At 35.1% G+C, this 27,294-nt stretch overlaps 1 protein-coding gene across 1 annotated transcript; it reads right to left on the bottom strand.

The window, feature by feature from the left end:
• Positions 1-1,985: 1,985 nt before the first annotated feature.
• On the bottom strand, positions 1,986-8,498 carry LOC114733614 (vinorine synthase-like). Its single transcript, XM_028921097.1, has 6 exons — positions 8,324-8,498; positions 7,871-8,195; positions 7,564-7,785; positions 3,066-3,123; positions 2,880-2,969; positions 1,986-2,048 (listed from the first exon to the last, which is right to left on the bottom strand). Exons 1-6 carry the CDS (start codon positions 8,496-8,498, stop codon positions 1,986-1,988), a joined length of 933 nt encoding a protein of 310 aa, XP_028776930.1.
• Positions 8,499-27,294: the final 18,796 nt, after the last annotated feature.

Genomic DNA, 27,294 nt, shown 5'->3' with positions numbered 1-27,294 from the left:
TTCAATTGGAGTGTTTTAGCTTATAAAGGAGGCTGCCAACAGATGTGTAACAGTCAATTTTTTGTAGCGATTACCAACTGCCATAAATTTCTAGCGGTTTTAATGGAAATTTTGATTTTCTAGCGGTTTAAAACCACTACAAATTCAATCTGACAATGGTTATAAAATTTCCAGCGGTTAGGAACTGCTACAATGTTCTTGATGTGGCTTAGAGGTTTTAACGGAAATTTTGAGTTTCTAGCGGTTTAAAACCGCTACAAATTCAATCTGACAACGGTTATAAAATTTCCAGCGGTTAGGAACCGCTGCAATGTTCTTGACGTTTCTAGCAGTTATATAACTGCTAGAAACTTTGTCACCCTTTCGGTTTTGTAGCGGTTTAGTAACCACTAGAAATTGTAATATTTTTAAATATTAAAAATTTCAAAAGTATTTTAAATACTGCGTAATAAATTAATAACATTTTTAGTATAATGTACTAATTAACACGTGATATAAACAAAATTATTAGCAAATTATTAATATTTATAAAATTAATAAATTAATAAATAATTATAGAAATATTTAATTTATAGAAATAAATTGTAGAAATATTTTAATTAATTAACATGTTTAATAAAATTTAATGTTTATATAGTAATAAATTAATAAATATTTCAATGTTAATTAATACTTGACATAAATAAAATTATAGAAATAAATAAATAAAGTAAACAAATAAATATAAAATTTAGATAAATATCTAAATAGAATATAAAATCATAAAATCAAAATTCAAATAAAATCCTATACAATGAAAACAGGAGAAATCATGGGTGAGGGGCAGAAGCAGCATTATCGTGATTGTCCTCTGCTGGATCCTCCTGCTAGGGGTGGGCAGGGCGCTCAACGTGCTGGGATTGGACTGGCGGATGGGGGGTAGGGGTAGGACTGGTGGCAGGCGTAGGTTGGGGATCTCAAGAATCGTGATGTTTGGAGCCATACGGATCACCACATGACGCATAGCCGTAGCAGCTGCCAAGAGCTGGTCAAGCTGCGCTTGGAACTGAGCATCACGCTCCTGCAACTGACGATCACGCTCCTCGATCCTGGCCTCCACCCTGGCCTTGATCCTGGCCTCTAACTCTTGTCTGAGCTCCTCTCATAACTCCTCTGAGGATGAGGAACCCGGTCGCTTCGCTCTCGCACTTGCCTGAGAGCTCCCAGTAGTATATGAAGGGCTAGCGCCACGTGAGCGGGGCAACCTAGTCGGTGTAGGTCCAAGTCCAAGCCCGCTAACTCGACCACGGTGCTGCGGCTGGCCACGACCCGCTAAAAGTGAGGCGGTGGGATCCAAGGCAAACCCCTGAGACTCACGCAACTCGGTATCGACCTGAGTCATTCGTGCCTACCAAAATTAATGTAAAGAAGTTAATTAGAATAAAATGATATTTACACTGTGATATTATATTAATATTTAACTTATTACTTACCGCTATCTCCTCAACCTTATCCGACGCACGCCCGTCTCATGGTCTATACACCATCAGCCACATCTCGCCATAAGTGGCCGTGTATCCCCGCTCCTGCCATATCTTTTCCCTCTGTAAATGAAATGAAAGAAATAATTAGTTACAAATTAAATACATATACATATTTAACAAATTTATTTCAAGTACTCATAATCTCGTCATAGGTGATCGCAAAGCTCTTGGATCCAACCCTATGACGTATCGTCTGATGCCTAACGCTCCCAGCATTTCTCCGGGAAAGAGCCTGAAGCAAAATGTAAAAAAATTAAATTAAATTAGTCAAGTTGGACAAAAAATAAAGAAATTATAATTAATACAATATTATCATACCATTTGCTCAGCCCTCATCCTAAAATAGACGTAACTAGACTAGTCTTGCTCCGGGACTCCACCAGGTATATCTGCCAGTATCTCCTGCAGGGGCCTCATCCTGTCACCTTTCTTCTCCCTCCACAGGTCGGCCCTCCTGTTCTTCTATGCCACTCCAAGCCTCTTGATCGTGTTGGCCCTCAACTCCTTCCCCAAAATAAACTTACTCTGTGATTAAAATAATAAATTAACTAAATAACAAATTATAAACAACAACTAAGCAATTTCAATAAAAATATATATGTTTTTAACTAACTTAAAAATATTATAAATGAAATATAAATTATATCAATAACAAATCATAATTAAACAATTAAGTAATTTAAATGAAAATATATTTTCACTCAACTAATTTAAAATTATTATAAGTAATAAATTAATGAAATCAATAACAAATTATTTTCAAACAATAAAATAATTTAAATCAAAAATATATATTCATTTAAATATTTTAAAAATATTATAAATAACAAACAAATTAAATAAATAAAAAATTATAATCAAACAATTAAATTATTTGAAAACAAAATATATAATCATTTATTTAAATTAAAAAAATATAAATAACAATTTCATATTACCTTCATCATTTTCCAGCCTTGCTGCTTCTTCTCTGAGGTGATCTTCTTCCAGTCTTGCACGTAGATGGGGAACAGCATCCACTACTGACCAAGGAGGCGCACATACTTGTTGTACAACTGGCCACCTTTCTTCGTCAATTGGCCCAACTCATTGAGTGGCACAACCACCCGTCCGCTCGTCGTCATAGACAGCTCTCTGGCTGTCAGCCTCCTATAGGACCTGTTCCCCTCAGAGTCTGTAAAATTTAACTAAGAAATAAATTACATATCAATGAATTAAAACAATTTCTATATAAATTAAATAGTTGTCAAATTTAAAAAATTTAAATAAATACTTACCCACAAATTCCACCTCAAAACCGACTTGACGTCTGGGAGCAGGACGCTGCGTAGCCTGGGGATTCTCATTCCCCTGAACCTGCTGCTCCTCCTCCTCAGCAGCATCATTATCAGCATGGGGTTGTTCATCCCCAGTAAAATGAGCCTCCTCAGTCCGTTCAACATCGTCCTGCTCCATAAAATTGAGTATATCCTCCTCGCTGAGATCGTAGTCATGAATACTGAGAAATGGCTCACCAGCATCATGACTACCATCACGACGAACCTCACTGGGTCTAGCCCTCTCAGGATCAATTGGCTCCTTCCCTAGCCGATGACTCATCCTAATAACAACAAATAGTAATTATTTATAAATAAAATAAAAAGAGAAACTATTTATAAGTAAAAATATAATAAATTAAATAAAAAATAAGAATAAAGATTATTTATAAATAAATTACTACTTGTACCTAAAAATAAGGATCTGTAACTGAATCAAAACTCGGATATGTTTTGTGGAGAAAATTCAGCAGAGCTTCACTTCATGAACAACTGAAATAGCGAAAATGACCGTGGGGTATATATAGGCAGCAAATTTCTAGCGGTTTTCAACAAAACCGCTAGAAATTTCTAGCGGTTATATAACAAAACCGCTAGAAAGTGCAACGGTCAGCCGCCCGCATTTAGGGCACCTCGGGAGTTCCCAAAATTTCTAGCAGTTTCGGCAATAACCGCTAGAAAGTGGAAATATTTTATAGCGGTTTAGTCAAAACCGCTAGAAAGTGTAACGGTCATGAAATATTTTCTAGCGGTTTTAGCCAAAACCACTAGAAATTCTCAGACCATTACTAGCGGTTTAAAGAACCGCTAGAGAATTGCAAGACTCTAGTGGTTTGTTGACCTTGACCGCTAAAAAATAAACGCTACAATTTTGGCGCCAAGTTCCTGCCAAAACGCGGGAAAGGTTCTAGCTGTGATTTTCTAGTGGTCGGCTTATAACCGCTAAAGAGTTACGGGCCCCACACTCTACATGGTCAAAGCGATGCTAATTTCTAGCGGTTTCAAGAAAAACTGCTAGAAATGCTTACATTTCTAGCGATTTTCTTAAACCGCTAGAAATGCTCCGCTGCTAACCCTCCATTTTCTTGTAGTGGAACTTATTATTTCTCTTTAGGTGTCGTCATTGATAAGATTTGCATAGTGTTATGGAGTTAGAAAATTTGCTAAATTTTGGAGAATTTCAGTGCTGCCCTACCAACATCTCATCTAGAAATAGTTATAAAATGTTTTGATAGTCACTCTAGTTCAGTCGGCTGTCAAATTAAAGAAGTGCCATCGGCTTCAAAAAATCTGTTGATCGGATCGTAGTGAGTGGACACAAATCATGTCAATTTCAGCAATAAATATTTCTGTTGCATTTTTCATTGGGATAAGAAGCGTACCCACAAATTTAAATGCCACAGCGGTTGGGTTCACAAGCTAGTCGGACCGATTTCAATTTACGTAAAAGTATTTTTTTCCCCAAAAATGTCATCCTAGAAATGTGATGAGGGTGGTACTCTCTCCATTCCATCCGCAGAGGCACTTCTCTAGTCCACCTTCGGTGCTCATCTCTAAAAATGTCATCCTTCGAGAAGATTATAAGTACTGGATGAATTTTTTAAAAAAAATGACAAGTATTTCCTCCATACCTTGTTATAAGAAATAATTATTAAGATTACATGATTTAAAGTGCTCCTCTAGTCTTATTTATAATGCAAAGAGAGAAAATACATTTGTTGATCCTATTTATAGGGAATTCAGAGAAATTTTTATATAGATGTACAATTCTATCATTCATTTATTGTTGTGTTGACCTTGTTTATATGAGGTATAATGTATATTAAATAAAAATACAGTTGGAAAATGGTTGAATTTTAAATGAGAGTTAATGAAGTTTAAGATTTTTCTTGGTATGTGTGAAACATGCTAAAAATGACTTATAAATAGAACCAAAGAAGTATTAGTTAAATTTAATTAATTGAAATAAATGTGTAAAATATATAAATATTTTTGCAATTATATCATTAATTGTAAAGAGAATATATGAGAGATAATGAATAAAAATTTATTACAGAAAAATATTAAGTCGCATATATTTAATGGGGTAAAAATGAAAAAACTAGTTTAAAATTTCAGAAATTTTTTTTTTCCTTTTAGCAACATTGTTATGAGAGATATTGTTCCTTATAAAAAGTAACGGATTGAGTAACATTTGTGTTTTAAAATCATGTAATAAGCCTAAATGAAATAATAAATTCTAGAGTTAAGTGGCTGTTTAAGTTGCATTTAGAATTCTAAACTATAACTTTTAGTTGTATTTAGTATTCTAAATTAAGTTTTGCTACATCGAGCATTTGAAAATATTTTTTTCCAGTAATACTTAATATCTTTTGTAATTTTTTGTGTCTCCATCATACTAAATTATTTTTTAAATAGCATTCAGTATCTTAAATATCGGGTGCTCATTTCTATTGAGAAAATACTTTAAGAGCGAAATTTACGATATTGACTTCATTTTTAACAATTTTTATGCAATTTCGCACATCAAGTATTTTCTTATAGTAAGTATGAGCACTTTGTATTTAAGATATTAAGTGCTAATTAACAAATAATTTAGTTTGCTGAATACTCCAAATACTACTGAGAAGAATGAGTACCACTGAAAAAAATGATCTCAGGTGTTGGAGGTAGCAAAAATTAATTTAGAATATTAAATATTACTGAAAAGTATATTTTATGCTAAATACAACTTTAGAATTTGAGTTAATAGCCATTGTGGGCTGTGGCCGAGGTTGCTGGGCATTGCCGAACCCAAGTGGATGAAGCCAAAGCCCATGGGCTGTATGGAACCAATCAAGACATGGTGATTTGTTTAGAACTTCTCTCTATTTGTCTGCTAGGGTTATAGGCTGATGATCGAGAAGATGATTCAGTGCTTGATTGGAAATGGCACAGTGATCGAGCTTCTTTCGAATGTGTTTTTGTCTCATAACAGAATTCTTTTCTTGGCTAAAATAAACTCTTTCTTTCTAGTACATAATATAAGGGCTGTCATGAAATCTAAGTGACTTCTGATATTATTCTTATTAATTATACTAAATTCTTATATCATACTCCTTTGGCTCTATTTACAAGACATAGAGAGAAGGGTTTTTTTTTGTGTCTTGTTTTTAAGTTACTTTATTAAATTTTTAATATCAATATACTATTTTGTCTTTTAGTTATTATAGTGCAGATAGTTATGTTTTTCAAAATAGATATGTATTAAATAGGAGTGAAGTTGAAAAAGTGTTATATTTTAATAAAGAGTTAATATAGTTTAAGATTTTACTTAATCTGTATAAAACATGTCAAAAATACCTTATAAATAAGATTAGAGGGGTATTAATTTCTACTCTCTCACTATTCTTATTGAATATGGACATCTTGGGGGGGGAATTAATACTCACTGAAACTATCAAAATGTCTTATAAAATGAATTAAAAATTCCTTATAAGATTTCTTATAACAAAAGGAATACCTTTGGTTCTTTAAATTTATATTAATTTTCAGTTTAGTCTTTTATTTCGTTCTCACTTACAATATTTGAATTCAATCAATTCACTTGGCAGCGAAATTAATTTATTTATATTCAATATAAATATTTTGAATTTTAGCTTCTTCGGTAGTTATTTTGATAAAACCCATGTATCCCATAGGGACTTTGTCTTGTTATTCTATGTGTCAAATAACCCTTTTTCCTGTATCCCATATTTTTCAGAAAGAAAAATTATAAATGGGAAAAGAAAAAAAAAAGCATGATGAGATCTCCGTCTCACTGAATATATCCAATATTACTCATGTTTTACTATCACGTAAGATATCAATATATAATATCTATTTTGTAATGTAAATTATACTACAAAATTAATATTATATTATGGAGGACTATATGTAATTTAAGGTGACTACAAAATACAGTCAAAAGTTGATGGAGACTTTTGATATAAAACTTTTGACGGATATGTAAAAGGTCGAGATAAAACTCCAACACACACACAGAGTAGTTAACATTTAAACTACAACGTACTTACATATCAATGACTTGATCACTTCTTATCGATAATCCAAATCATATTTAACCATCAACGTAACTCAGAAATTCAGCTAACACTACTCAAATATATATATACTTCACACTCCAACACTGACTTAATTAGCAAATAGATATAAGTATACATACAAATCAAGGGAGTAGTTAAGGATCAAAAGAAGCAAATTGAAGAAGTAGAGGATTTGTTTCAAATTGGGGCATATGAAGCTCATTTAAGGTGGCCCAAGCTTCTATTTCTCCAACCCTAGAAGAAGTAGGCATCAAGATAATAACATTTCTTATAGGCACTCCAATAGTACAAACCCAGGTTGGCTTGCCCCTTCCGAAGTTTGATTCATATAAACCAAGCTTCAACCAGCTACTAAAGGTATAACAAGGAACACCTTTCTCTGTTACCAAATACATGCATCTTTTGTAAATTTGATTCAAGGGTTTCAAAAAGTTTCTTACCATCTTGTTGAAGTATACTCAGGAAATCCCCATCAACCATTTTTGTGGTTTTTCTCACTACTTCAACCAAGTCATGTAGCTCCACCTTCATTTCTTTGTCAACTATGTAATAGAGAAAAGGCAGGTATAAAGAGATTACTTGTATTTTGATAATGCAAAAGCTCAAATTAAGAAAACCATTAAAATAGTTTATAACTACATGAATAAGTGAAGCATGTCATTGTCACTGAGAGAATTCTCTGGTAATGGCAGAAACATTCGGCTTCGTATGTTCACAGCATGTAACAGGAATGAACTACTTTTGTCACTTGGCTCTGTAGTTCTTACAGCTTCCAATGCTGATTTCCATATGAAAGTTGTTACAGCTTCAATTCTAGTGGACTTAAAGCTGCAACCTCTTGATGAAATTTCTTCTTTCAATCTGCATAAGTTATTTTCACTAAACAAGAACCTTTTTGTTGTAATTTTTTTCTCACCTATCATGTCATTGAAGTCCATCTCTATACCCTTGGGCGGAAAAAGCATAAGCTTCCATATTAAGAGGTGAAGAAGAGGCCACTTCACTTCCCTCTCCCATTGCCTTTTGAGACCAAGCTTTGAGGAATGAAGCTACTGATGTTGTGTCACAAACCTTGTGTGAGATGCACACACCAATTGCTTTGCCTCCACAGCCAAACTCAATAACATGAACAGCCATTATTAGATGATCTTCTTCATCATCGTCTAGTTTAGGCTTATAGGGATCTAATGGAAGAAACCCTTTAATTTCATTGAGTTGTTGGTTGGTATTATCCTTGAGAAAATCTGAGAGCTTTGAGGAGGGTACTCTACCTTCAAGGTAAAGGACACCCTTATCATTGCAATCGACATAGAGATTGTCTTTGTTTCTTTTGATTCTTCCATTGAATGGATAATAGAGAGTGAGAATTTGAGATAGCGAAGTCTTCTACTTTTGAGACAGTTTGGAAAAATATGATTAAAAGCAAAGTAGAAGAGAACAACAAGAAGATAAAAAGAAGAAGGAGTAGCTATCTCATCAAGGAGAGAAATTTGGAAGTGTTTAAGGTGATTTGGAGTTGGAGATAATGGCTTTATGGTGACCTGGGATACAATCTCCACCTTAACTTTTGCCATTTCTCAGACAATATAAGAAAAGAATGGGTTCAGTGGAATTGCAAGAAGGTTGTGATTTTGGTTGATTTTCTTGGGAGAGACTATAATATATAAAAAAATACATGCAAACTCTTGTGAAGCTGTCCAAATCGATAGGTTGGACGGGTTATTAATTAGGCCAACCCATCATAAGTCTTAATTGAATTGTCAAACTTATTTGACCCACCCTTTTCACACTTTTGAAACTGATGAAGCACTTCACTATTTGGATGGCCAAAATCATTCAACTTTAATTCGACTCTCCTTCTTCTAATTATTCAACTTGAAACTCTAAGAAAAATGGATTCATGAGTGGCACATAATAATGGAATTGCCTGACTGCACAAGAGCGTTTGAGTTTGAGACGAGAAGGAGAGGGAGTACTGTGCAAGGTATATTGTGACAGCTCTAGGTTTAACGAGAAATAACATTTACGTTCCCAAATTAATTTCTTTAGTTGAATCACCTTGGTTTGATTTAGTTAGAGAATAAAATCATTTTATATTAGTAGACATTGCTGTAGGATGAGAATAAAGTTATCACCGTTGTATTGTATATGTCCTTGTATTAGTACGTGGCTCTTGTATATTGGTTACCCTGTACCGTTTCCCTATATATAAATGTGAACAGTGGGAGCCAGCTATCCATCAAAGCTTTTGGCTTATTTCTCATTTTGTGATTTTCATCTACTTTCCTTCTTGGTACCAGAGCCAGGGGTTTTCTTTTTCACCAAACATGTCGGACTCTGTTTCCACCGGAACCAATGATACACCTACCACCATTACTGTCAATACTGTTTCCAAAACTAATCCCCTCTTTCATAATCAAGCTACCTCAGTCAAGTTGGATCGAGAGAACTATATGTTTTGGGAGTCAATTATTCTACCTTTTATTGAAGGGAACAAACTTGAAACTCATGTCAATGGAGTCGGCCCTGTTCCACAGAAGTTCATCCCAGAAGGTGCTGAGGTGAAACTCAATCTTGCTTATGAAGAATGGTCTGTTGTTGACCGACTACTTGTTGGATGGCTTAGAAATACAATGAGCATGGAGATAGGAGCACAACTTTTTCATTGTCGTACTGCTCAGGAGCTTTGGGATGGAGCTAAAGCTCTTGCAACAGCATCAACCAAAGCCAAAGTCATGGCGCTCAAGTCGGAGCTCCAGCGAACACGCAAAAATGGGTTGCGTATGGACGAATTTCTGACTAAACTGAAGAACCTCACAGATCAGCTTGCTTTGGCCGGCTCCCCTGTCTCCACCGAAGATCTCATTGCTCAAGCTCTAAATGGTCTTGATGCAGACTATAATGCCATAGTCGTTAAACTTATTGATCAACCCAAACTCACATGGATTGATGCTCAAGCTTCGTTGTTAGCTTTTGAAAGCAGAATCGAACAGCTCAATCAGTTTTCATCTCTGACTATTCAACCTACTGTTAATGTTGCACAGCGAGATTATCACCATCCTGAAGCTAGTCGAGGTTCATGGCGTGGTGGACGAGGGACCTGAAACAACAATCGCGGTCGTGGGCGCTCATTCCGGAGCGTAAGTGGTGGTCGTCCCTACTGTCACCTGTGTCGTCGCTTTGGTCATCTAGTCACAAACTGTTACCATCGCTATGATCGTTCCTTTCAGCCACCAACTGACTTCGGAAATGCATCATCAGGGGCCTTTTCTCCTCAGGCTTATTTTGCTTCACCAAGTACCGTCTCTGATTCAGCTTGGTATATGGATAGTGGTGCTAACTACCATGTTTCTCCATCTTCTGATCATTTAGATAAGACTCTTCCAGCTAGTAAGTGTCATCTTCTTACTTGCACTGGTGAGAAAACTCAAATCCAAGCTGTTGGTTCAACTACTATTCCTTGTTCTCCTTCTTCACTCAAGCTGAATGATATTCTGATAGTTCCCACTGCAACTAAGAAATTAATGAGTGTTTATAAGTTGATTGAAGATAACATGGTTGATGTTTTGTTTACTGATCATGGCTGCATTGTGAAGGACAAAGTGACAGGACAAGTGTTGCTTCAAGGGAAACCACGACAAGGAATGTATCCAATGAGGCATGATAATCATGGTCAAGCTCAAGCTCATTTTGCTGCTACACTATCTTTTGCTCCAGAAGCATGTTTTTCTGATTTAGTTGAATGGCATCGTAAATTAGGACACCCTTGTGACAGAGTTTTGAGACAAATATTAAGTGATTGTAATGTGAAAATCAAGTCTAGAGACAAACTTTTTTGTGAAGCCTGTCAGTATGGAAAATCTAAATATTTACCTTTTCCTAATTCTAGCTCTCATGCTTCTGCTCCTCTTGATTTAATTCATACTGATCTCTGGGGACCCTCACCTGTTCAATCTGTTCAAGGGCACCGTTTTTATATTCACTTTGTTGATGATTTTAGCCGTTACACGTGGTTGTATCCACTAAAAAGCAAAGGAGAAGCAATACATGCTTTCAATCAGTTCAAAGTTTTAGTTGAGAATCAATTTGGAACTAAAATTAAGAGCCTGCAATGTGACATGGGAACAGAGTACAAGCCCTTCGTTAATGTTGCTCAAACTCATGGAATTAATCTTAGATACACTTGTCCATATACTTCTCAACAAAATGGCCGTGCTAAACGCAAACATCGGCACATTGTGAAAACTGGTTTAACTCTTTTGGCTCAAGCTCACATGCCTTTAACATACTGGGTTGATGCTTTTCAAGCTGTTGTATTTTTAATTAACAGACTCCCTACACCAGTTCTCAACAATAGCACTCCTCTGTTTAAACTCTTCAAAACAGAGCCAGAATATAAATCCTTACAACCATTTGGGTGTGCGTGTTATCCCTGTCTTAAGCCTTATAATAATCACAAGTTTCAGTTTCATAGTCAAAAATGTGTGTTTCTTGGCTATGCTTCTCAACAAAAGGGGTATAAGTGCTTGAGCTCTACTGGACGGATTTACATTTCAAGGCATGTAGTTTTTGATCCTTCAGTTTTTCCCTTTGCAATAAGTTTTTTAAATCGCAAGTCTAGTGGGATTCAAAGTGAACATGTGGTCCCCATAGTCATTCACTCCGTGCCTCATTCTACAGCAGCTTTATCCTCTGAGCAATCTGATACGCTGCCTCCCTTACCAAGACAGAGCTCACACACCACTATCTCACCAAGACAGAGCTCACCAGCCACTTTCATACCTCAACATTTATTGAGGAGTGATGATACCACTGCACAACCAGCTGTCTCTTCTTCTGTATTGGGGAGCAACTCTTTATCATCTTCCTCTTCTTCAAGTGGTCCCACTAACATCATAGATCAACCTATTACTAATGTGCATCCTATGACCACTAGAGTCAAGAGTGGTACTTTCAAGCCCAAATACCCGTTTGTTGGGCTTTTATCTTTTGAAGATCCAAAGTCCTTAACTCAAGTAGCTGAGCCCAATAGCATTCCTGAAGCCTTAGCTTCACCTCAGTGGAGACAAGCTATGGTGAGTGAATTCGAAGCTCTCCAATGAAACCAAACATGGTATCTTGTACCCTATGATGGGTCTTCGAAGATCATTGATTGCCGATGGGTGTTTAAGACAAAATTCAATGCTGATAGCTCTCTGTTGAAGCACAAAGTCAGGTTGGTGGCCAAGGGTTTTCAACAAACTCCTGGTGTTGATTTCAGTGAAACTTTCAGCCCGGTAGTTAAAACAGCCACCATTAGAGTTGTTCTTACAATTGCTGTCACTTTTAATTGGGAAGTAAGGCAGTTGGACATCAATAATGCTTTTCTTAATGGATTCCTTCAAGAAGATGTGTATATGCGTCAACCAGAGGGTTTTGTTGATCCCAAGAGACCAGATCATGTATGTAAGCTTGTCAAAGCAATTTATGGATTGAAACAGGCTCCGCGGGCTTGGTATGAGAGATTAAGAACGACTTTGTTGCAGTGGGGTTTCAAGAATGCTCGAAGTGATATGTCCCTATTCATGCTTCGCACTAACAGACTCACAGTATTCATTTTGATTTATGTTGATGATATTTTGATTACTGGGAATAATTTGTCCTATTTAAGGTCCTTTATGCATAGGCTAAATTCTCTCTTTTCTTTAAAAGACTTGGGTCCCTTGCATTATTTCTTGGGTATTGAGGTGGTGCGAGATAGTTCTAGCATTTTTCTTAATCAGGCTAAATATGTTCTTGATCTTCTTAAGCGTTTTAATATGCTTGATGCTGCACCGATAACTACACCAATGGTCACAGGAAGACAATTTTCTATTTATGATGGTGAACCACTCACTGATGCTACAAAATATCGGCAAGCAATTGGAGCACTTCAATGGCTTACAACAACTCGTCCGGACATTGCATTTTCAGTTAATAAACTTAGCCAGTTTTTATCAAAACCCATGGATGTTCATTTTCAGGGGGTGAAACGGATACTTAGATATCTCAAGGGAACTTATCACTATGGACTTCACATTAAACCATTTGTGAACCTACATTTGACAGCTTTTACAGATGCAGATTGGGGTACAAATGTGGATGATCGCAAGTCTATGGCAGGTTTCTGCATATATCTGGGCAATACTTTGGTAAATTGGGCTTCTAGAAAACAGAGAGTTGTGTCAAGATCAAGCACTGAATCTGAGTACCGTGCTTTGGCTGATTCTGCAGCAGAGGTCAACTGGCTATGCTCTTTATTATTTGAACTGGGTCTCTTCTTAAAGCATCCTTCGATTATTTGGTGTGATAATCTCAGTGCAAATGCCTTAGCAGCAAACCCAGTCCAACATGCGAGAACAAAGCATATAGAAATCGATATTCACTTCGTTCGCGATCAAGTATTGGCGAAAGCACTTGATGTTCGACATATTCCTTCACCATGCCAAGTAGCTGACTGTTTGACCAAAGCTTTAACTTTCCCTCAGTTCTCTGCTTTTCGCCGCCAACTTGCTTTGTGTATCCCCCCGTCTCGTTTGAGGGAGAGAGTTAGAGAATAAAATCATTTTATATTAGTAGACATTGCTGTAGGATGAGAATAAAGTTATCACCGTTGTATTGTATATGTCCTTGTATTAGTACGTGACTCTTGTATATTGGTTACCCTGTACTGTTTCCCTATATATAAACGTGAACAGTGGGAGCCAGCTATCCATCAAAGCTTTTGGCTCATTTCTCATTTTGTGATTTTCGTCTACTTTCCTTCTGATTTAAATATGCCAACTACACAGACAAATGAAACATTAGATCAAACTCAAGAAGTAAATATACAACAACAACCACAGTGTGCGTGGAGGAGACTAAGATATATGTGGCACTAAGAGTCATTATTTGTGAGATAAATTAATTCTTATTTTTTGTTCATGTCAATTTAATTATTATTTAGTATTAATTTTATAAAAATTAATCATTACTTATTTTCATTAATCACTTTTTAATTAATGTAATATTAATTATTACTATTATGATTATATAATGATTTACTCATTGTTCTAATGATATGATTATTATTAAAATCCTTGTAGGGGTATTTATGTGGTGAGAGATTGTAAAGAAGTTGTTTAAAGGCTGATGAAGTTTAAATATTGTTCATACCAAGATGAAGTTCAATTACACCCCAAACAATGTTTATTGAGAAAATTTTTCGTACTTGAATGAATTTTAACAGTTGTTTAAGCTAAGAACAACTTTTAGTGTAGTATTTGGAGAAATAATTCCCACTATATAGCATTTGAAGAATTTATTTTAATGTTTGTAGCCTATTGATAAAAGTTCCACGATTTTTTATTTCAACTGATTTTTAAGGATCAAAAAGTAAGTTTTGTGCTTCCAAATGAGGTGGTAGACAGACAAACACTATTTTGTTCATGTTGTGAAAGTTTATCTTGAAACATGAGCCAGTTGGGTGTTAAAAATATTAGAACATGCAAAAACGGCAAAAGAGACAAAAGAGAAGCATAGATCCTTGCATCCAAAAACAAGACAAAAGCAAAATTCGCTTCTGAGCAAAACCGTTTTTTTTGCAAAAAAAAAAAAAAACATTAGACTTTACGTATTGCCACGTGAAATTGGTTCCCGCCCTTGTATTGTTTAATTCCCGCGTTTTTATAGCACGTGTATGATTATAGACCATCAGATTAATCTAATGGTCAATGGGTCATATTTATAGCTGCAGATGAAGCCATAAACCTAAAACACTAATCTATTCTGTTCAAGTAAAGCCAAGCGAACACTTCAAGACCGGGCCATCTTCCGCCTGTGGGGTGGGCCATTTCTGAGTCACCGTCGTGCCCTCCGGTGGTCTCTTCATCGTAGTTGTGCTCCAATATTTTCGGATTCAAGGCTGTATCCATAGGCAAATCTCGAAGCCGTCGAGGGTCCATTTGCGAATAGAAAAGTTTGGGAGAAAAAGGGAAAATTTTGACTCTTCTGTAGACTTCCAAATCCCGCATCGTTGTTGGAACCTGAGGCACGTTAGATGACAATTTTTTTTTTTTTTTTTTGTATATTTAGAAATGCTATCTATCTAGAACTTTCACATCGAAATGCAAAGAGAACATCCATTTTGCATTATTTGGTATATTAGGTTTGGCTTATTATATGGTTTATATCTCTTTTCGTTGTGTGTCTTCTGAAATTTGTAGCAATGAAATTTGGTTTTTGCAGAAAGACCCAGCCTCTTGGTTTTGTTCTGTAAGATCACGGCTTCTTCGCCCGAAAATCTGAACATTTCATTGACTCTGCACATAGACTATGAGAAAAGCAAGTTCCTTATGCTGAAGCAGATAACGACTTCGTTGATGTTTTATTGAGCTTATTGACACTACCATTAGCAACTGTCTCTAGACTTGTTAGTAAGGAACCTACTGTACAGCCTTGCGCATTTAACTGTATTTCCTCACTGCGTTAAATTGTTGAGAAACTGGACCAAAATATTTTTCTTGGGATTGGATCAAAGAAAAGTTGCTGAATCCACTCAATCCAATGGGAGCTGATTCCAAAACTCTGGTATATAACTTTGATGACCCACAGATGTCCGGGGCTTTGCTGGCTATCTTGCAAATCATCATGTTTTATAGTTTCGGATGATCTAACACTGATGCCTAGTGATCTGAATTCAACGTTATGGATACTAGAAACTCTCGGTATTGATTATGTTCCGGAGAAATTGACTGTAAATGTTACTGAGGCGGAGGTAAGCATGTTGTGGAATTGTAGAATAAGGTTTGTGTTTTTTCCATTATTATTATTCTCAGCTATTATTGTATTCTTTGTTTGTGAAGGTATTGGATCTCCTGAAGTTCTCATTATGGTCAAGAACACCATTGACAGACCTGTTCTTACGCAAAAAGCTGAACATTCAGAACTGTCAAACACTACCACAGTCCAGGTTAATGAAAGGTGAGCTTCAAATCAATGACTGTTGGAAGATGAAGTTGAAGATAATGATATCAAAATCAAAGAAGAAAATTCTGTTTGCTGAAGCAGAAGAGGGGCTCACAGATCAGCTTTTAATTTTCCTGACCATCCCACTTGGTGTAGTTGAACGTCTTGCTCAAGGCAATGCTGGTTTGGGCTGCATTGACAATTTGTACAAAAGTTTGGCTGGTATTGATTCAACAAGATATTTCAAATCTGATCTGAAGAACAAGCTACTTAATCCCATGATTGCCTCTCGTAAAGTGAAAAACCAGATGTTACTAATTTATTATAAATTAAGTGAGGCTTCAGAAAGTAGGTATGCTTGTTATGTTAAGCAGGGAACAACGTTCATGGTGACAGATGATTTATCTGCTGAACCATTTTCATCCTCTGCTGCTTTGAAATTTCTGCGTGAACCCAAATTTGTCGAGCAAGACTTGGAGGTGAAGCTCATACGCATTGGGGCAAATGAGGTATTCTTTTTTCTTCTCTTCATCATCCATCTACTTCTCTCCATGTTTACTCATTGAGAAATTCGTTTGAGAATTTGACTGTTGTTTACTCGACCTTAGTTAAATTTGAATTAGTTATATTTAACACTATATCAATGATTGAGCTGTCAAATTTCAGTTTGTAACAAAAACTTTGAATGATCTATATTTAATAACTTGAATAGTGATTGAGATGTCAAAATGTCACACAACCTAAAGCCTGAATTTCAGAGTCCAAATAAAAAGGCTGTAGTCAAATCAGAAGAACAGGAAAGTAAAAAAAAAAAAAAAAGTTGAAGAATAACGTAACGAGATAGAGTAGAGAAAGTAATTTTAGTTTGTTGGTATTTCTATTTTTTTCCCTCTAGTTCCATTGAGTCGGTGATTAAAACCTTACCCATGAGGGTTTTAACACTGCAGGTGTATGAAATTCTCAGAGCTACTATATTCACATCGTCAGCCTTGACAACTGGCTTGAGTCCATTCCTTAACCTTGTCAAACAAGAGACGTGAAAATTGATGTTAATATAATTTGTTGCAACTAGGGTTTTTGTTTAGTTTTTTGGTTTCTGAATCTTGGTTTAAAGTGCTGATTAACCAAAGTTTCTAATGTTAAGCTGAACTTTGTTGTGCTGTCAACGATATCAGCATATGGTTTTCACTTTTCAGTGTAGGACCATGTAAGGCCTAGATACTTTTGTATAAAGCTGCAATTATAACATTGGTTGTTAAAAAATGTCATCTTTCAAAAGTGCGTTCGTGTAAAAGGTTTCTAAGCCCTTTTTTTTTTTTTTTTTACAAATTTGTGCGTGTTTGTAGGAGTTATGCCTCCGCTTTTTATAACCATAACACGGCAGAATAATCATGCAGATGGTTTCCTGTTCCACCATCATGGGCGGAGGTTCATTTGGTATGCAAATATTTATGTATTGAAGATTGGAACTGCCAAAATTTTTTCTGTTCTGCCTAGATCATGGGTATTCATGAAAGGTTTTGCCTAAATTGAAATCACGAAATTGTTGCCTTTAGTCACTCTAAAGAATCGATCTTATGTCAAAAATGTTAAGCATTGTGTTCATTCTTTGGCTCGTTAAGGTTGCCAGATGAATGTTGAAGCAATCATCATGAATATTCGTCGTGCAAAGTACAAGCTATTTCAATCCTCACACACACAACCCCCCGGGTATATATATAAGGTTTTTTTTTTTTTCTTTTTCTTATTTTGGTTTTTGTCTTTTAAGTGTCAAATTAAATAATGGGTTTCGGTCCCTCAATTTTTTTTTTAAATTTAAAATATTGGTCTCTATAATCCCATAAAAATTTAGATCATTTTGCCCCTTGATTGATCAAAATCAAAATGAGTAAATTAAGAAAATAAAAAATTATATTAACCTTCTATATATATATGAGATTGAGATGAATTGCGTTGTTTCAGCCGGTAGGGTGGTTGCAATCTCACCAAAGGCCAGATTCATGCATTTGCATTGGCAACCAAAGCGATAAGCCTAATTTTCTGTTCATACTATGAATGAAGTTAATTTACTGGCGTGCAACTTCAAATCGATTAAGTCGAAACTATGCTGTAAGATCTTTAATGGGCAATTTTTTTTTTTTTTTTGGTATAGTCTCAAAATTCAGGCTAAATATTCAAAACTTCAAATTAATAAAGTTTTCATAGTAATGTTCTCACTAAAAATTAAAATTTGGTGACAATTAAAGTTATTATTAAGTTGGCCTGATATCAGACTGAGACTATTTTCCATTTTGTTTTTTGGGAGATGAAAAGACTAATTTGACATTTATTTATTTATATGACTTCACTGGTTCTATCTCTCTATTGCAAATCCAAGCAATAGAATGCAATGTAAGGAAAGATAAACACATGATTTAAATGGTGTATATATATCTTTTCCATCATACGTATTCATATATGTGAATTTATTATGAAAATAAAAGAAACATAAGATACTAGTATTCAATAACAGAAAAAAATTAGAGAAGAGGAGTAGAAAATTGGATGTAAGAGAAATGAGAGATGATGAGCCTTTTTCGTTTTCCTGATTTAAATGTTGTAACTATACCCAAAACAGTTTTTTTGGTTTTGATGAAAAATTAAATAAAAATAAAAATAAAAATGTGGTTTTTGTTGTGTGTTCTGAAAAACAAAATAATTAAAATTTGTTTTGGGAAAAAATAGAACATCTTCTAAAGACTATCATAAAAGTGAAATTATGGAACTTTATATGGATAACCACACAAATATTATCTTCATAACATAACAGATGAAAAAAAAAAAAAGCAAAAAGAAAATCTCCAAACCCTAATTAAATTGTTTCCTCCGCTTGGGTTTCTCACTTCCCAGAGAGTACACTAATAACTGCAAACGCAAAACCATGAAGTCTAACAACAACGAGGAGGCGCGAACCCTCGGTAACACAACTTTTAAAAGATCAAGAGGCCATTATTAATTATGGAAACGAATTAATCTACGATATACATACAATGGGTGCATCAAAATTTAGAGTCTTCTGCGGAAAGATAAAACTTGTTTGCCCAACATCATCTCTTCCTCTGAAAATCAGAATCAGATTTTCTTGACTCTCGTCATTGACAAGAAAAAACAAAAAGTACTGTACGCTGAAGCAGGGAAGGACTTCGTTGATGTTCTACTAAGCTTTTTGAGATTACCCTTAGGAACTGTCTCAAGACTTGTGAGGATTCCACTGCACAGCCTTGCAGATTCAACTGTATAACCTCCCTGCGTCGAAGTGCGGAACAACTGGACCCAAAGTATTTTTCTGCGGGTGGGGATAAGCACATGTTGCTGCATCCCAGAAACCCAATGGATGATTATTACAGAACTACTGGTTATCTTCACTCTGACAACACACCCATCTCAAAGGGCATTAAGTGCTTTAAGGGCTATGTTCGCGAAGTGATTTGTTATATTGTGTCTGATGATTTAAGAGTGATGCCTAGTGAAGTCGGTGCAACCTTCTGGATTCTACGAAATTTCGGAGTTCACTGTGTTACCGAGAGATTGACGGTTAGAATCACTCAGAAAGAGGTAAGTATATTATAGCGTATGATGATGATGGGTTCTGGTATGTGTATGCATATACATATATTTATATATAGTGATTTCAATTATTACACCTTTATATATGCACTGTTTTGAAGGTAATGGATCTTTTCAAGTTCTCCTTATGGTCAAAGACACCATTCACAGACTTATTCTTGCGCAAGAAACTCCACATTCAGAACTGTGGAACCCAAGTAGTGTCCAAGGTAAAGATCAATGAAGTTCAAGGCAAGGTGGCAAAAGGATGAAGTTAAAGATAGTGATATCAAAATCTGAGAGCAAAGTACCGTTTGCTCAGGCAGATGAGGATTTCACTGTTCAGCTTTTGAGTTTCTTGACTATACCAGTGGCTGCTGTTGAACATCTTGAGCAAGGCGACTCTGGTTTGGGCTGCATTGACAACTTTTATAAGAGCTGCACTAATTTGGATGTACCATATATTCTAAAGGACAACCTCCTCAACCCTCTTACTGCACCAAGTAAAGTCAAAAACCAGCTGTTACCAATTTATGAATTTGGAAGTTCTTTATGGAATAGGTGAATATATGTTAGGTGGGGAACTAAGTTCATGGTGAAAGATGATTTGTCCGTAGAACCATTTTCATGTCCTGCTGCTTTGTCATTTCTTGTTGAATCCAAAGTTGCTGAGCCAGACTTGGAAGTAGGCATTGGGGTTAATGAGGTGCAGCATACTTCTAAGCTTGATTAATTGATTTCTTCTCAATATAATTAATGGGTTTGATCATACCATAAACCAGTACTATTTAATACTATTTGTTTGTTTCAATATTAATGCAGGTGTTTGAAATCCTAAAGGCTGCTGTGTTATCCACGTCCGCTCTTACGATTGGGTTGAGGCCGTTGCTTACCGTTGCTAAACAAGAAAAGTGATGTTATTACCGTTAATTAAAGCGGAGAATAGTGATGTTATTACTACTAAAGTGTTAAATTTGAAAGTTCATGAGTTTAATTGCTGTTGTTCTAAAAGCTATAGGGATAAACCGATCTAATGGAGGAAAGAAAGAAAGGAGTACTTCATAAGGACAAATTTCAAATTTTAGTAGAAAGTGTTCGGAGTTTTCCTATTTTCTAGTTTTTAAATTATAGGGTGGCTAATTGTGAAAGAAAATGTCAATAAATTTTTGTATGATTGATTTGATAAATAAACTCTAACAAGAGATCAGACATTATTCATGAGTCATATGGTTTCTTATTCATGACTAAATTTCTTAGGTTTCATGGAAGCATCTACATGTGTTTTAATTAATTAATAATTAAAAGAACAATATTTAATCACTAAAAAAACAATCCTGATGATAGCTAATTATTATTTATGATTATAACATGCTTCTTTAATTCACTATTAATGTGTTAAAAAGTAATTATATTTTCTTAATATTATTATATGCTATTCTTCATTATTATATTATCCTAAAATTTCAAACTAATTATAATATCTTAATTCAAATTTTAATTATTACTAACAAACTTTTACCCCTTAATAAAAATTTCTGGTTCCGTTCCATATGGCCGCATCAAATTTGCTTTCTATATGAGATTGTCCTATTTTCCCCAAAAATCAATTGAAAAATTTTAAGTTATCCGTACTCATGATTACGATGAATTTTTTGAATCGAAATGCTGCAAGAATGAGATATATAATCCATTAATATGGACAGAAGTACAGAAAATAAAAAAATATAAATATAAATAGAAGAAGGAGTATTGTTCGTTCCATGGCCATTAAATCCGAGAAAATCATTTTCATTGAAATTTTACACACACACACAACACACGTAAATCCATGCGAATGCATCTTATTTTTCCTATCAAATATTTCAATATCCCTTTATATAACTAAACAGTGCAATTTGCAATTCACGTTTGGTAGTATAATGTGGAGAAACGTAATTTTCGTATGAAAATAAAGGGCTTACCAAATAAAGAGAAGACTAGTACTCCCTCCATCCCTTTTTATAAATATCGTTAGAACTCATCACGTAGATTAAAATATTAATTAAAATTGGTTAAAGATAATAAATATGTAGAAATTAGAAGTTCTTTCTCTAACATGCCCTTATCTATGGGAGGAGAGAGTATAAGAAAGAGAATAAGAAAATTATTATAATAAAGAGAATTATGAAAAAGAGATAATAAATATACTAAGTATTAAAATAAATAATTAATGAGTGTAAAATGGGGAATTCGCCTAAAAAATTTAAGACAACTTGCACAAATTACTTATATTTAGAGATAACAAAAAGATGATAATTGTTGCTTATAAAAAGAGATGGAGAAGTATAATGGAAAGCTAATTTGGTTTTGGATTTGAAAAAAGTGAGGCATCAAAAGAAATTACAGTTATACCAATACAAATTGGGATTAACGCGCGTCTCAAGCGATGCTCTCGGGAAAAACGACTTCTCACATTTCCTCTTCTCAGGAGGAAGACGATCTGCTAGCTTGAAGTTATAAGAAGGTTAAGAATATGAAGAATGGTCACGCAGAGAACCTGTATCAAGTCACAGGAATTTGCTACCGGTGGACCTTCCTTTGCGGATAAGTTGAAAGGCATTGATAGTCAAGGTGCAGATAAGGAAAACGACATAGAGAATGATTCTGACACATATTTGAATATGTCCCTTGAGCACGAAAACGAACCTCTAGTTAAAACAAAAGAAAATCCGGATAGGAACTTTCCAACATTCTGTTTTTCCAGAAGGATGAAAAAGAGATTATACAGATCATGGAAGAAGGCACTCATTGTGAAGTTGTTGGATAGAAGTATTGGATACAAAGCCTTGCTTACGAGGCTTCAAGCCCTCGGGGCAAAACAAGGAGTGATTAACATTATTAATATTGGATATGGTTTCTTTGTTGTCAAGTTATCCAACAAGGAGGATTAGTTCAATGTGCTAACAGGAGGACCTTGGATGATTTATGATCACTATCTCATCGTGAGACCTTAGGACCCTTAATTCAAACCGGCAAAGGCAACAATCGACAAAGTTGCGGTTTGGGTCAGGCTACCTAGAGTATCTCTGGAATACTATAATCAAGAGGCTTTAACCATTATTGGAAACAAAATAGGAGAGACGATAAGGATTGATATGAATATGTCCTACCAGTTAAGGGGTCACTATGCTCGAATTTGTGTGTTGGTGGATTTGGGGAAACAACTTATGGCTGGCTTTCATCTTGATGGCAAGGATTATTATCTTGAATATGAGGGGCTTCACATGCTCTGCATTAACTGTGGTATCTATGGCCATAGAGGGGAGGCTTGTCTAGGAAGAAGAAATGCTGCCGAGTCAACAAGAAAATCAGAGAATAATGGAGGAAAAGAAACAAACCAGGAAGAAAGAATGCAGGTTAATTCTAAAGTTAGCCACGACATTTGGTGAGTGGTATAGAAGACACGCTGGCAACAAAAATGCAAAGATTCGATGCTGGAGGGAGCCAGGCTGGAAAACAAGGGTTCAAGGTTTGGGATCCTTGTTGACATGGAAGGGCAGGAAAATGATGGAGAAATGGCCGTTATTCTTTACACGGTTCCCATACAAGAGGAGAAGCAAAATGTACCTCGTTAGTAGAGCACTGCACCATTACACCTACGCACGACACCTCTACAAACGCACAAAGAAAAAACGAGGAATGTAGCAAAAAGGCCACAAGAAAGCAGTACAGGTACTCTTGTTATGGTCCCGAGTAAAAAAGCAGAGGAACTACGGGAGGAGATATGTCACACCTTAAGTTTATACCAATTAACTTGCCTTGCAAAAGCATTTTGTATCACTTTTGAAGACTACAAGTTATGAAAAATCAAGTTTGAAAATTTTCTTTTCCGGGTTACTATTCATTGTAACCCTAAAATACAGCAAACTTTGAAAATTTATAACTAATTATAGGAAAATCAAAATTGAGTGATTTTGAGTTCTATGGAAAGCTCTTTGGATAAAATTTTGAGGAAAAATAGTTTTTAGACTGATTGCCTTGAAATTCTAGCACAGTTTTCTTTGAAAAATTTAATATTCATTTGGTTATTTTTGGATTTTTACCTTATCTTTGCCTAAATTTGGAAAGACATAACTTTCTACTCGATTATCAGAATCAGGCAAACTACCTCTCGTTTTAAAGAGAAAAACCAGATCTCTTTGCTCACCAAATTTTATAGCCTAGCTCACTCATTTACTCAAATGGCCATTAGTCAAACTTTGGTCCATTTTAGTTGACCTTTTGCCCTCTTGAAAGGGTAACTTAACTTAATTGACCATTTGCCATCATAGCATACTCTCAGTAGCTGTACTAGCTATTTCTAACATGCTTGGACTATTCTAATCATGCTTGTATACTTCTAACCTTAATCATAGTATTGGAAACTTAAAACATGCTTATCATTACATTCTTCCAAAATAGAAAGGTTCAAAGCCATATAAAGTTACTATGGCTTACTACCTCTTCAAGTAAGAGCTAACTCCCTTCCTTTGCCCTTGGATGTTGAAAGCCCTAGGGTTTGTTTAAATATTGGGGTAAGATTCTTGGAGAATCTTAGTAGCAATTGCATACATTATTAAGGTCACACAATACATTGTAAATCAAGCTACACGCATGCATATTTTAACTTTATGTTCATGCTATGGCAAGGACATATCATCATAAACATTCATGGCACTCAACATAGCATAAGCTGAGGCATAAATTGCATGGAGGCAACATCATATAACATAACATTCTCATCCACCTCAGAGCATAACAAGTTAGCAAAACACGTAGCCATAATCATACAAGGTAAAGTGATACTCTAATATAATGGATTGCAAAGCTACCTTGAATACTTTCCTTCCTCTTGAACTCTTCCCTCTTGACTAGATCTTTGCCCTTTTGTTGTGTATAGTTTATTAGGCAACCAATGACATAACATTAAGCATTATTACAACTCCATAACTTAACATAACTCCCTAAACCCCTTTTTCTTGATTTTTAGGGTTTATTTTTCTAGCTTTGATTCTTGAATTTTCTTGAGCCTTTCCAATTTTTACTGCTTTCCTATACAAATCTTAAGCTATGTGGCTTAATATGTTGACACTTGGATGGTGAGTTATTAGGGCTTACGTCATCTCTTCTTGTCCATTAAGATTAAGTATGCTTTAATCAAGGTTAACTCTCTTGATTCCTTAATTAACTTGGCTAATTAACCTTCTAGAAGCTTTTGACTTTTCAAAGATAGATGGTTGAATCCTAGCCATCCAATGAACCATGTTTGCCATGTCTCAAGATCTTATGGAAGATGACTTAACTATAAGCATCTTACTTAACCCTAATTGGATTTTAATCTAACTTGATTATTATTTTCTTTTTCTTTTTCTTTTCTTTTTCCCTTTCTTAGCCAATTTTGGCATGACATGTGTTCTTGACATTCTGCTAGAAATTTTACCACCTCAGTTGTCCTGACAATCTACTGAGTCTTAATATAATATTGGTTTATTTTATCTAATAGCAAAAAAATTCTAGTATCTTAGAATTCTTATATCAGATCACCATTAATTATATCTCGATAAAGGAAATTTTTTTAATTAATTTCATAATTTTTCTCCCCTATAACTCTTTAAATTGCTGTTTATGTAAAAACAAACAATATACCGATATTAATTTAGTTTTAAATTCAATTAAAGCTAACCTCCTCATCATTTAGGGTTGGAAATAATTTTATAAATCTCCATAATTTCTAAATGAATTTCATTTAATTTTTCATAATTTTCTGAGATTTCTAGGTATTTTTAATAATTCATATTGACCAATTTTCCCTAATTTAGTCAAAGTATTAATAATTAAAAATAATTTTTTAATAAATTATTTTCAACCTGTATTTACTTCCTAGATCTCAATACCATTCTACAGCATTAATTCTATTTTTCATAATTTACTGAAAATTTTTAGAATTTTTGACACTAATTACGATAATGCCCTTTATAGACCAATCATTTTAAAAATGACAATTTGGTCCTTTTTCAGTTTTCACTTCAATTGTTGTGCTATTTATCTATCTTTTATGTCACCTGGCTTTAGTCAATCCTAATTCCTTCATTAATCATGTTGAAGACATCAGAGTGTGACATATTTCCCTATTTCTATGTTAGAAATTTTAGATGTTACAAGATACGGGCAAAACATATAGAGAAAAGGACAAGAGAGATGTTAAGACAAGAGATGAAAAGTGGCGAAATAATTATGTTAACAATGGAGAGTAATGATGAGGAAAACAACTCAGAAGATAAGATTGAGGAAGGTAGTAGCGCCCTGCATCAAATGGATCAAGACATTGATGTCCAGAATTGGCCCAATAATCTATATTTAGACCCAGGAGAAGCACACATACAAGTGGACCCAGGAGATCAGGAGTTTAGGCCTAACCACGAAAGTCCTGTTGGTAATGAGGCTAACAAGGAATTCAGCAATGTGGGAACATTAGTTCCAGAGATGCAGTTTGAGGCTTAATTGGGCTGAGTATTCTCTCTTTTTCTAGCCTTTCTATGGATAGTATTTTTTTTATTGGAACATAAGGGGAGCTTGTGATAAAAGGCTCCTTAGAAATATTAAAAATGTTTGTGATGGGCCCAAGCCCAAAGTCATCTTCCTGGTTGAAAGTAGATGCCAAAGGGAAGATAAGTTTCATTGTCTATCAGGATTAGGATTTGACAGCTTAAGAGTGATGCCTAGTGCAGGTTGATCTGGTGGGTTGGTGTTGGCCTAGAAGAGTAGCCAAATTCGGTTGTCTATATTGGAAGAAAATCACCAATTCTTCCATATTCACTGTGAATTTCCCAATCATCCTTTGTTTCTTCCAACTGCAGTTTACGTAATTCCTCACCACAACTTTCGTCGGGAACTATGGGAGAAAATGAAGAGTATATCTTCTTCAACCTCTGCTCCTTGGGTAGTCCTCAGTGATTTCAACGACATTCTCACAACTTCTAATCGAATAGGAGGATCTCAGGTGGCCTATGACAGAATTAATTGGTTCTAAGAATAGGTGAATGAGTGCGGGCTGGTTGATTTTGGATTCAAAGGACCCAAATTTACTTGGCGAGGACCTCAACTTTCTGGTTGTAGTTGGCTTTATGAAAGATTGGATCGGGCTCTTTGCAATTCTTGGTTTTTGAGCAGCTTCCCAGATTGCTTCCTTAAGGTATTACCCCAAACCAAATTCTTAGATCATAATCCTATTGTACTTCAATTTCAATCTTATTGTTTTGGCAACAAAGTTAAGTCCTTTAGATTTGAAGCTATGTGACTAGAGCATGAAAATTTTTGACAATGCCCCACGAACAACTGGAAAGAAAATGATTATTTAAATGTCTCTCTAGAGGAGTTCAGGAATTCTATTGTTGTTTGGAATAAAGAAGTTTTTGGATTCATAGAAAAAAGAAAAAGAACCATCTTGTCCAGGTTGGGGGGAATTCAAAATTCACCAGCTTACCCTTATTCTACTTTCTTGAATAAGCTGGAATTAACTTTGCAATCTGAGTTAGAAGAGATTCTTAATTTAAAGAGATGAAATGGTTTCAGAAATCTAGATCACAACGGGTCACTAAGGGAGACAGGAACACTCGGTACTATCATTTGAAAACCAATATGCGAAGAAGAAGAAATAGAGTGGTTACTCTAAAGGATGAAAACAATAAATGGTTGGATGATGAAGAGAGTTTAAAAGGATTGATCATCAATTTTTTTTAAAAAGCTTTATCAAGATGACATGGATAATCCCTGCTTAGTACAAACTGAAGCTTGCTTCCCTGC

Source organism: Neltuma alba, unplaced genomic scaffold, assembly GCF_004799145.2.
Source record: "Neltuma alba isolate B1F8T4 unplaced genomic scaffold, ASM479914v2 tig00013021_pilon, whole genome shotgun sequence".
Classification (NCBI taxonomy): domain Eukaryota; kingdom Viridiplantae; phylum Streptophyta; class Magnoliopsida; order Fabales; family Fabaceae; genus Neltuma; species Neltuma alba.
The sequence above is the reverse complement of the archived record's forward strand: the minus strand, read 5'-3'. Positions and strand labels throughout refer to the sequence as shown.